The 12,886-nt window shown below is 35.1% G+C and overlaps 1 protein-coding gene across 1 annotated transcript in view; it reads right to left on the reverse strand.

The window, feature by feature from the left end:
- XPO4 (exportin 4) overlaps positions 1–12,886 on the reverse strand; it is a 125,770-nt gene that overhangs the window by 96,726 nt on the left and 16,158 nt on the right. The window contains 1 exon segment of the mRNA XM_040621293.1: positions 150–255. Coding sequence (XP_040477227.1) covers positions 150–255 — 106 coding nt within the window.

The following is a 12,886-nucleotide window of genomic DNA, read 5'->3' on the forward strand; positions in this document are numbered from 1 at the left end:
TCTTTAAAGCCACTTCAATAGAATGATTATTAATGGAAAATTATAACTATACAAACCTGTTTGTTTTAAAAGGAATTTAAAATATCTAATATTCAAGATAGAAAAACGAGATCTGATTCTGCAAAAATATTTTTAAAGTGAATACTTACCCAAAATATGCTTGCAAACTGCAAATGGTGATTTTGATTTCCTAAATGATAAGAATATGTGCTCTGCGTGCTGGCGTTGTTCATTATTAACCATGGAAGGTGGTGCCTTGAGAGTTAAAAAAACAAAAGCAAAACAAAACAAAAAAACAGGGTACACCTGTTTAATAAGAAAGCTTGAACAACAGCAAACCTTTAACCCCCAACAAGAGAAAATACTTTCACTTTTGAGGGGTTAATGGGAGGACAAATTTCTGCTTGTTATTTTAAAGAAACTATAGTATAAAACTTCATAATAAATATTTAAAATATGGTTTCAGGAAAAAGGAAGAAATTCCCAGCAAAGTATGGGTGAGAACCCTTTAAAGTTGCCTACATCTTAGAAGATAGATACCTAACATTTTCCTTATCTTTTAAAGATAGCTAACTTACTGCTTTTTATTCCAAAATATATCACTTCATCAAGTTCAAATAATCTCTAAATTCTTCAGCACTGGTGAAACCAAATCCAGTTACTAAAAATTGTTTTCTAACAGCAATCCTTTAAAATAAAAATATCAGATAATTCTACCTCAAGTTTTCTAAAACACCATTAAACCAGAAAAATTAGGGAACAGTGAAGTTTGGAATTTATAAAACTCCTATCTGAATAATAAATTAATCAGCAGAAAAGCCAGACTTCTGGCTTAACAAAAACAACTTCTATAGTCTGCCAGGTTTTTAAATTCCATTTTGTTCTAACAATCTTTCCTTTAAAGATAATACTCTTCTGAACCTAAAATATATATTCTCATTATATGGCGTGATTATCTTTGACTCATTGGGACCCATCTGAAGAGAAGAGATTGCTTATTATGTAAGCCTACCAATGAAATATCAGAATTCTCAGTTTGGGGAGATCAAAATTTCAACTACATTCAAACAATCTGGAAGATAAACATTTTGCAACAAAGTTATGTTAGATCATTACTATAAACTATAAACTATATCAATTACGCAACATCAGTCACTATAATTTTAGTTAAAATAGTTAGCAAAAAATGTATATCCAAGAGAAATTAACCAACTTTGATAGTCTGGCCTAAAAGAATTCTTATAATTAGCTAAAACCAGTTCAGATACTATTCCTAATGATACAGCACCCTCTACAGCTCTCTAGATAAAAATGAAAATATTTTCATTAAAGAACTGTGTTAAATTCCTTAATACGTTTTTTGAAAAAGGATTAGTAAAATATTGTGAAAGCTAACTATGCTAAATATAAATATTTTTGTCCTTCCATTTGCAAATTCTTCATTCTCACCATCTTTTTAAATTCAACAAGTTTGTGCTTTTACAAGATATTTCATCATTAATATCTGCTGACTATACCCCAAATATGCAGCATATTAGTAAACACTACTGCAACATGCTATGAATACAAATCAACAACTATGGATTGCCCAGGTAATTCTGATTTAAACATTCTTCTCATCACCCTTGAAAAGCAGTACACATATATAATTTTGCAAATAATCACACCAGTTCTTCTACAAACAAAAATAGTTTCTAAAGCTAATGATCTTTAGACACCCTGATATCCACATATTAATAAAGTACAGGTCTCAATATAACTTAAATATGACAGAATGATATCTCATTTATAAAATATCAGATTCCCTAAGAAATGAAGTATAATCTAAAAGTTGGTTTATCTTAACCACCTGGTTGAACATTATCATACAAACAATGAAATCATCAATTGATTCATTAAATGGCAATATGGTATTCATTTTAGTTTCCCAAAACCAAAACTTTAAATTTTTGAAAATGACTTGGTAATGGTTTCCACATAGCAAGTTATTTGCATTGGTGAGTCCTAAGAAGCTTTTCGTTAAAAACAAAACAGGGGTGCCTGGGTGGCTCAGTCTGTTAAGCGTCTGCCTTCAGCTCAGGTCTTGATCCCAGGGTCCTGGGATCGAGCCCCGCAATGGGCTCCCTGCTCAGCAGAGAGCCTGCTTCTCCCTCTCCCACTCCCCCTGCTTGTGTTCCCTCTCTCGCTGTGTCTCTCTCTGTCAAATAAATAAAATCTTTTAAAAAACAAAACAAAAAAACACAAAACAGATTCCCAGCCCCCAAAGATTTAGCAGGTGGGGAGCCTAAACCATTTTCCCCTCCAAAGTGCCTAGATAGTATGACCTATAGAACCTCCACCCGTCAAACTCCTTCCTCTTCAGAAATCAGAACTCATCCTTCAAATTCTGCTTCAGTCTCGCCTTCGTCAGCCTCTCCTGACCCTTCCCCAGTCAGCCTGAACACAAATGATACCTCTATCTCACCTTGTACGGTGCACTACGTCTGTATCTCTACTACCGAACTTAACCATAATGTACTGCAAGTATTTGCTGGCCCCTCTTTCCTTTTCTCTATGACTTTTCTGATACCAGAAGCTTTATTTTACTCATCTCTAAACTCCTAGAGCCTTGCACATACCAAAAGGAGAGGCAACACAACAATAACTAACATTTACTGAGTACTTAGCATTGTAAGGCATTATTTTCAGTAGATGGATGGGCACACAGATATATACTCCCATTAATCCTAATAACCTTATGAGGTAGAAACTATTATTATCCCCATTTTACAGATGAGGAAACTGAGGAATGGAGTAATCAATTTGCTCAAGGTCAAACTGGGAACAGAGGTGGAAACTGACCCTAAGGCCCTAACTCTTTAACAGAAAATACACTTAGGTGGCTCAGTACCATGTAAGACTTAACTGTGCTTATAGCTTGGGGGTAGAAAGGAAGTGAATTCCCCCTAAAAATCCTCCTCTAGCACCCAATACACATTAGAGTATTTTACATAGCCTGAAAGTTTCAGTAAAAAAACAATAATGGTAAAAGAGTCTTTCTGTATTGTTTGTTTATGTTCTTTCATTGTCACTAATAGTAAAAGCTTTAAAAAAGCTCACACTTCAGAGGTGGAGTCATATGAATCAGAAAAGCTGGAACAAAGAGTAGGTGGTAGCAGAGTACAGTAATGGTAAGAGGAAACAGCAAATGAGCAACTCCGGGTATCTTCAGGAAAACAAAGGAAACGTCAGGGAAAAATTGAGAGGTTTTTCTAAGGAGTCACACTAGCAGGAAACCTGAAACTCACAAATTCCTAACTCAATATACTGGTGTTTCTGGCCCAGCCTGCACCATTTCACTTATCTAGGCCATCTTCAATTTACAAAAAATCCTGAGAAAACACCATTGGTAGCACACAGCCAAGGGCATCTGAAGCTAACACTAATAAATGGATTAAATGACATATTTAATATAAGGATTTTCGGGGGGGGGGAGTTGAGAGAACCAAAGTACCTAAATAATTTCTACTCAAAAAAGTAACTACTGAGGGCTGACTATACTTCAAGCACCATGCCAGAAGCTAAGGATGTAAAAATAGGGAAAATCACCCCTGCCCTTATAGAGTTCTAAGTCTTAGAAAAGACAGACATCAATCAAATAATCACACAAATAATTATGACAGTCTATAATTTCTGCCACTAACTGCATTCTGGTTTCTCTGTCATCATGCTAAACCTGTCCTCAAAAAGTCAGAAACCCCAAATCGTATGAGACTTTTAAACTCTTTCTTTCCCTCGGCAGCTACAGTAATTTTTATTAAGGTTAACAACAATAGCACCAATTATTCCTGATGCAGGTGCTAAGTTACATACACTCTCTCATCTAATCACAGCAATATCCCTGTACAAATTATTTCCTTTCTTTTACACAGGGAGAAACTTAGATTCACAGATCGTCACATGCCCAACATCACAGTAAGTATCACAACCAGAACTTCACCTTAAGTCTGTGTGACATCAAAGCCCATGATTTGACTCTCTTGTAGTACTATAATAAGAAGACACAGTTGAGATTAATTTCTGTCAGATAGCTAGTAGAGAAATCTGAATAATATTCTCGGCTTACTATAAATATCATTATTTACAAGGCCATGAAAAAAAAAGATCAAAGTCATATTGAAAAATCTAGGCATGACTTGCAAATAGGAAACAAGCTACAAAAGTAGAAAACAAAACTAGAAGTCAAACCATAGAGCTCATGAGAATTTTCTTAGCTCTAATTGCTCTCTCATTTTTTAGAAAGAGAGATGGCTTAATGTTCAAATTAGAAAATCACAAATGTACTACCTAAAAACAGGTTTACCGGTAATTTTTCATTCATTCACTGAAGACTTTAAGAATTTGTTCAATTTTTAGTTTTCTCTCTATAATCTTTCCTTAAACCTTTGGAACTTACCATTGCTCCTAACTAAATTTAAATCCATAACACATAATGATATACTTTATTACTTTAAATGTATCATACCAATATTTCACAGCATTCCAGAGAGAGTAAATTCCAGATACTGGACCTTTCCAGCTAAACAAATTTGAGAGATATTTCAGCATATTCCCAAAAGCTGTCCTTTCAAATCTGTTCTTCTCTCAAACCTTTCATCTCATGATATCTAGTACTCCGATCTCTCAGAAAATGACCTTACTTTTTCTTTCCCAAAGTGAAAGCTTTCCTGTATGATTAGCTCCTTTATGTATCTTCCTTTTCAAAAGGAATGTTCTCCTATCACCTTCTCCAATTTCTTAACAAAATATCCCCTCCCCCTCAACTTTCTCTGAAATCTAAATCCTCCTCCCATTCCAGCCCCACTGGTTCGCCACTCACATACCACCTCATTTCCTCCCTCATAAAGTTATACTTAGCAATGGCACCCTGCTTTCTGCTTACAAACAGGTTTACCCTACCTTAAAAATCCCTTTAAACAATCTTACCGTCCCCTTTAATTAAAAGAATGGGATACTGAATCAAAATGACCAGGTTTCTAATCCCATCTCTGTAGCACAGAAGCTGGGAAACTTCCAGGCAAGGATACCCTCAAGCAAGTCAGGGTTCCCATCTAATGATGCATTTCATAACTGCTAAGAGAACTGTTAAAAATACACATAAGGGTCTCCCCAAATTAACCTACAATAATTAATACAATTCCAATTTAAATCCCAATGAACCTTATGGTTCATCTCAGAATAGACAAGGTGATTCCCAAAACATGTAAGAAAAAGACCAAAAGGGTCAAATTAACTAGGAAAAAAGGACCTTGAGAGCATTATGCCTAAGTGAAATAAGTGAGACAGAGAAAGATATTTACTTAAAGAGAAAGATCTCACTTATATGTGGAATCTAACAAAAAACAGCTCTTCATAGATAAGAAGAACAGATTGGTGGCTGTGAGGAAGGAGGATGAAATGGGTGAAGGGGATCAAAAAGTACAAAGTTCCAGTTATAAAATAAATATGTCATGGGGATGCTATGTATACGATGGTAACTATAATTAATAATATTGTATTGCATATCTGAAAGTTACTAAGAGAGTAGATCTTAAAAGTTCTCATTATAAGAAAAAGATTTAATAGCTATGTATGGTGACAGGTATTAATTGTGATCATTTCACAATACAAATATTAAGTCATTATATTGTATACCTGAAACTAATAAAATATTATAGGTAATAAGTAAATAAATAAATAACACTTTGAGGTTCCAAAAAACTATTTAAAATTTGGGAAAAGAATAAGAAAGGAGGATGGGGAGATGGGTGAAATAGGTGATGGGGATTAAGGCATGCACTTATGATGAGCACCAGATGTTGTATGAAGTACTAAATCACTAAACTGTACACCTGAAATTAATATTACACTGTATGTTAACTGGAATTTAAATAAAAACTTGAAAAAAAAAACCAAGGGAGTCTTATGCAACCAAATATGAACACTTATAAAGGCATTATAATAATTTTTAAAAATAGTAGTTGAGCAGGAAAAAACAAACAAGAGCGCAGAGAATTCCAGAAACAGACCCATGACATGACAAATTAGCGAGGAAAGGCTAGACTATACAATAAATGGCACAGGAAAGTTGGCTAGTTATAAGCAAAAGCAACAGATATTTACTCATATCATATAGTAATAAAGGTGGATTTAAGATTTAAAAATGAAAAGCAAAACTTTAAAAACTAATGACAAAACATAAAAAGAAATCATAAGAGAGTGGCGCCTGAGTGGCACAGTTGGTTGCGTGTCCAACTCTTTGGCTCGGATCGTGATCTCAGGGTCATGCAATTGAGCCCTGCCTCAGGCTGGGCGCTCGGTGTGGAGTCTGCTTGAGATTCTCTCTCCCCCTCTAAAATAAATAAATAAAATATTAAAAAAAATAAAAAAGAAAACATAGGAGAATATGTCAGAGTAGGGAAGGACTATTTTAAACTTTGTAAAAGGCACAAATCCTTTTAAAAATTAATAAACTCAATGGCTAAAATTATAACTTCTACACATTAACTGTAAGTGAAAGACTAGTCAGAGATTAAAACACAGTAACTGTGGGGCGCCTGAGTGGCACAGCGGTTAAGCGTCTGCCTTCGGCTCAGGGCGTGATCCCGGAGTTCTGGGATCGAGCCCCACGTCAGGCTCCTCCGCTATGAGCCTGCTTCTTCCTCTCCCACTCCCCCTGCTTGTGTTCCCTCTCTCGCTGGCTGTCTCTCTCTCTGTCGAATAAATAAATAAAATCTTTAAAAAAAAAAACACAGTAACTGTGCTGAATATAATTAACAAAGGACTAGTATTCAGAACATAAAAACCCCCACAGAAGACAACTTATAGCAGAAACTGACAGCTATCTCCTCAACAGTCACTCCTTCTCTTCCTTAGCAAAAAACTCGAATACGCAGCATGGCGTCCAGCTAAATAACATTTTCCAGTGCCCTGCCAGGACTAAGTTCAGCCAATAAGATGTCAACAAAGCTCGGGATAGGACTTCCTAAAAGGAGCTGATTCAGCTGGAAACATATTTTTCTTTTTTCCATGGATCTTCTTTCCTGCTCCCTGGAAATGGATATGGTGGCTGTAATTCTCCTAATCATCTTAGACCACAAGAAGACCTAGAAGATGGGAGACATCAGCTAAGAATTATAAACACAGAAATAGAAAGATAAAGAAAAAAAAAGCAGTGTTGGCAGCAGCACAAGCACCAGCACCAGCATGAGCCCCTGATGCTATCCTGGAGCCACTAGAGTATTCCTCAGATCACTTTAACTCCACACTTTATGCAAGAAAAAATAATCCTCTTTTAAAAGACACTGTTATTGGAGTTTTCTGTTACCTGCTGCCTAATCCAATCCAAACGATTACACAATGCAACAGAAAAGTGGCCAATGAACAGCAGGCCAGATATTTCACAGAGACGAAAGCAAAAATGGCTAATAAACATGAGAACATACTCAACCTCACTAGTAACCACTGAAATGCAAATTAAAACAATAAGCTATTATTTCTGAGGGGGAATGTAAAATGATGCAGACTTTTAAAAAATAGTACAAAAACAAGAGCTTGGAAGTTTGGGAGTACTGTAGACAGTGATAAACTTATGATAATCTAAAATGGAACATTCATTGGGAATTTAGAATTATCTGGAAAAGGTTTTGCCCTGAACAGCAAGGTACGTAAAAGTTCACTCCTAGGTATTTATTCCCTACAGAACCTCTCCCACACACATATAAGGTCACACAAAGAAGTCCTTATAGCACTATCACAACAAACAAAAAAGAGTAACAATTTGAATTACATCAATAGTACTGTCAAATACATTATAGTACTGTCATATAGTGGTTTATAAGGCAGTTAGAGACTGAACTGGAGCTGTATTTACCAAAGTGGATAAACTCTGAAAACTACTCTGAAGAAAGCAAATAACAGAATATATACAATATATCATCTATATAAAATCTCAAAAACTCAAAAGTATGGTAGTTTTTACTTTCCTTTGTGGGTAAAGTGTAAAAACATGGAAGATAAGGACAAACAATCTTAATTTTGTGGTTATCTTTGGGGATGAAGAAGCAGAGGCCGTAGAATGGTATCTAAAAGGGACTCAAAGGAGGCTTCAATTATATCTATGACAGATTATTTTTAAGATTATATGTAAAATAGCTATATTAACATTCGTTATCCCAGGAGATGGGTACACGGTTATGATTTACATTGTTCTACATATTTCTCCATTTATCTGAAACACTGAATTTTTAAAATTCAATGATAGTTCAAGATACCTTGAACAACTCCAGTTAAAACCAAATAAAATTGGTGGATAAAATAGCTCTACATTTTTTTAATGTATTGCTGAGCTTACAAGAAATTAAGAAATTAAGAAAAATCCTCAGAAGCTAAAAGGAAAGCAAAGCACCGATCCAAAGATGAAAGATGGCACTTATGCATTTACCCTAGAGATATCTGCCAATCCCAGTTGACCCTGAGTTTCCATTCTGACAGCTGCCCAAAGGTAAAGAAGACACAAAATAAAACCAGAAACCTCCTAAGATGGGGACTAACAGGACATCCCTCCACATAAAACTGGGATCCTCAGAGTAAGGGTAAACCATCAAAAAACAAAAAGAAAAACAGAGAGTGAGGAAGAAAGAGAGGGAGAGAGAAACCTGCTAGTCCGGATCTTAATAATAGGTAAAAGAAGGAAAATTACTTCAGACAACTGATAACCATGAAGAGGCCTTCGATTAAGTTTCCTGCTTCATTTCAACAGGACCCATGTGGCCCAAAAACCTCAAGCCAATAAACTTAAAGTAGTCCTGTGTTGGTCATGCACCTAAGACACTTGGGAGTAATGCACCATAATCCAGGTTTCAGACTTTTCCAGAAATACTTCCAAGAGCTAATATTCAAAAACTTTTAAACACATGAGGAAACATGCCACCATGAGTCTGCAGAGTAACAAATTAAAAAAATCAAACCAACAAAACTCATAAATATTGGAAACATTCAGAAACACAGTACAAAATGTTTAAAAGAACTTAAAACTGTATGATGCAAACCTAATAAAAAATAAAACCTTTTGCATATCAAATGACACTATCAACAGAATGAAAAATCAATTCACAGAATGGGAATATTTTTTTTTTACCAATCATATCTGATAAGGGAGTAACAGCCAGAATCTATAAAGGATTCCTAAAACTCGACAACAGAAAAACAAAGAACCCAATTTACAAATGGGAAAGGACTTGAATATACATTTTTTTAAAAAGATTTTATTTATTTACTTGAGAGAGGGAGAGAAAGCACAGAGGGAGAGGGAAAAGCAGACTCCCTGCTGAGCAGAGAACCTGACTCAGCTCCATCTGAGGACAGATCAGGATTACTACCTTAGCCAAAGGCAGGTGTTTGACTAAGGTACCCAGGCACCCCTTGAATATACATTTCTCCAAAGAAGACATACAAAAGACCTGTAAGCACAGAAAAAGATTCGGAACATCACTTATCATTAGGGAAATGCAAATCAAAACTACAATGAGATTCTACTTTACATCTAGGAGAATGACAGGAAAGAAAAGAAAAGAAAAGAAAAGAAAAGAAAAGAAAAGAAAAGAAAAGAAAAGAAAAAAGAAAAGAAAAGGGTGGGAGGGAGCGAGAAAGAAAGAAAGAAAAGAGAGAGAGAGAGAAAGAAAGAGAGAAAGAAAGAGAAAAAGAGGGAGGGAGGAAAAGAAAGAAAGAAAAAAGAAAGAAAGAAAGAAAAAACAAATAACAGTTGTTGACAAAAATGTGGAGAAACTGGAACCCTTGTCCATTACTGGTGAGAATGTAAACGTAGTTTTTTTTAATGGAGCCACTATGAAAGACAGTATGGCACTTCCTCAGAAAACTAAACACAGAATTACCACATAAGACAGCATTCCACCTCTAGGTACATACTCAAAAGAATTAAAAGCAGGGCTCAGACCATACGCCAATGTCCACAGGAGTATTACTCCCAAAAGCCGAAAGGTGGAAACAACCACATGCCCACTGATGGATCAAAAAATAAACAAAAAGTAATAAATATACACATTTAATGGCATATATGCAGCCTTAGAAAGGAATGAATTTTTGATACATGCTACAACAGGAATGAATCTTGAAAACAATTTGCTACATGAAATAAGAAATAAGAAAAATGCCATATAATTCATAAGGTATCTAAAATAGTTAAACTCTTAGGGAAAACAAGTAGAATAGTGGTTGCCTGGGGGTGGGAGGTGGGGAGAAATGGGGAATTATTATTTAATGAGTACAGAATTTCAATTTGGGATAATGGAAAAATTCTGGAAATAGTGGTGATGGTTGTACAACTATGTGAAAGAACTTAAAAATGGTGAAAGTAAGGAGCAAGACAACACAACAGATCTCTAAGGAACAACATAACATGAGAAATTTAAATATTTATAAACATACACCTTGTTTAGACGGTAGTTACAGGGGTATATACAACTGTCCAAACTTGTCAAACAAGACACCCAAGATTTGTGAATTTTATTGTATATTAATATGCCTCAAAAAATGTTAAAAAACTCAATGGATAGATGAAAAGGTAGATTAGATACATTGAGGAGAAAATTGAAAAAACAGATACAAAAAATTATTCAGAATGCAGAAAGGCACAAACATTAAAAGTCTTGGAGGACAAAGTGAAGGTCAGAGCCCCAGGAAACTGACCTATAGAAACCATTTCACCCAGGCTTCTTCACCCTCTTCCCCCAGCCCCAGAGGTACCTTTTCTCCACCAAAAGAAACAGTTCCTGTCAGGCTGCTCTCTCCTACAGCTGCAGCTCTCTCAAATTCTTCACTCTCTCTCCCTGCACATTCATGCCCCAACAAAGGCTTCCCCATCCACTGAAGTTCCCTTATACCTTACCCCTCCACAACCTCTGTCAACAGTGTCTTCACTAACTCTTTTCAATTACCCCTTTGAGTGTTCCTTTGCCAGGATCTTGACTGACACAGCAGCCACTAAGAATGGGAAAAATAAAGATTCAAAAAATAATGCCAGGAAGTACTCCAAATTTATAAGTAAACTCCAAAATTTATGAGAAACACTAAAAATGGAAGTCAGAAAGTCCAATGAATCCAAACAAAATAAAAAAAAAAATCATCTTACTGATACCACAGTGAAACTGAAGAATTCAAAAATCAAAGAGACGATCTTAAAAACAGCCAAAGAAAAAAGACAGATAACCTTCAAAGAAGTAACAGATTGCAAGTGATTTCTTAAAGCAAGGAGAAACCAGACTAGAGAGAAAACAGAGTAACAATTTCAAAATACTGAAAAACAGTAACTATTAATTTAGAAATGTAGATCCAGGAAACATCTTTCAAGGATTAAAATGTAATTGAAGACATGTTCCTGAAAATAAAAACCAAATAAAAACTCTCACTACCGAAACACTCTTCCTTTAGGAAATTCCAAAGGATATGCTCCAAGAAGGAAAGTGATCCCAGATAGAAAGCCTTGAATGCAAAGGACTATGGACAAAGAAATTACTTATGTGAATAAATCTGAACAAATAGATATTTTAAAAATGATTAATTTGTGAAATTAAAAAAGATGATTAAGATTATGGACAATATATAGCACATAAATCAGGAGAAGTGGCTTTCAGTTCTTGTGCTATTCTGAGACAGTATATACAGATTAACCTTAAACTGAGGACGCATACTTAAATGTCTGCCATGGTCAAGAAAATAGAGAATATATACATTACAATATCAAAACTGTGGAATGAGAAACAAAAGATTATCAAACCCCAAAAGAAAGCAAAAGGAAGGACCATATACACATACACAAAATAAGATAACAAAAATATGTAACTTATCAGTAATCATAAATAAATATAAATAGACTAAACTGTAGATAAAAAACTAAGATCAGGCTGGATAAAAAAGAAAATCCAACTTCGTGCATACAAAAAACCCAAGGGCATAGGAAGGCTGAAAAGAAAAGTCTGGGGAAAAAAGCATACCAGGCAAATTGTCACCAGAAATTAATGAAATTGATATAACTATGATAACATCAGGAAAAAAACAGAATTTAAAGTAAAATATTACTAAAGAGAAGTGGGTCGTGTAATAATCATTAAAAGGTTAGCTGAAGTGGTACATAAATACACAGCCTCCAATATATACAAAACAAAAATGACAGAACTACCAACAAATCCACTAATATATCTCTGTCCGTAACTGCTAGCTTATGGAGACAAAAGATTTAACAAGCTTAATTTAAGAGGCATAAATACCTTGCCCCTTTAACTGAATATCACAGTCTTTTCAAATACACACTGAATAAAAACTGACAACATACTAGGCCATAAGGCATATTCAAACAAGTTTTAAATAACTGATATATATATAACACATTCTCACAAAGCAATTAACTCAGAATCTGACTAAAAACAAAACCTAGAAAAATTCAAAGATGGGGCACCTGGTGAAGCAGTCAGTTAAGTGACTGACTCTTGATTTTGGCTCAGGTCATGATCTCAGGGTCCTGGGATCAAGCCCCCAACAGACTCCCCACTCAGCCAGGAGTCTGCTTGAGGATTCTTCCTCTCCTTCTGCACCCACCCCAAACCCCTCAAATAAATAAATAAATCCTTAGAAGAAAAAAAAGAAAAAGAAAAATTCAAGGATGAAAAAAGAAACGATAATAGAAAACACTGACCCAAAATACTTCGTATCAAAAGTCTGTGATAAGCAAGGTGAGTAGAAGAGAAAAATGCATAGCCTTCAATGCTTACATTAGAAATTTAAGAAGGTTAAAACAAATAAGCAAAACTTTTAACCTAAGAACTCAGAAAAATAGCACCTACACAAAGAAAAT

The sequence above is a fragment of the Ursus maritimus genome, unplaced genomic scaffold, assembly GCF_017311325.1.
Source record: "Ursus maritimus isolate PB19 unplaced genomic scaffold, ASM1731132v1 scaffold_10, whole genome shotgun sequence".
NCBI classification, from domain to species: Eukaryota; Metazoa; Chordata; class Mammalia; order Carnivora; family Ursidae; genus Ursus; species Ursus maritimus.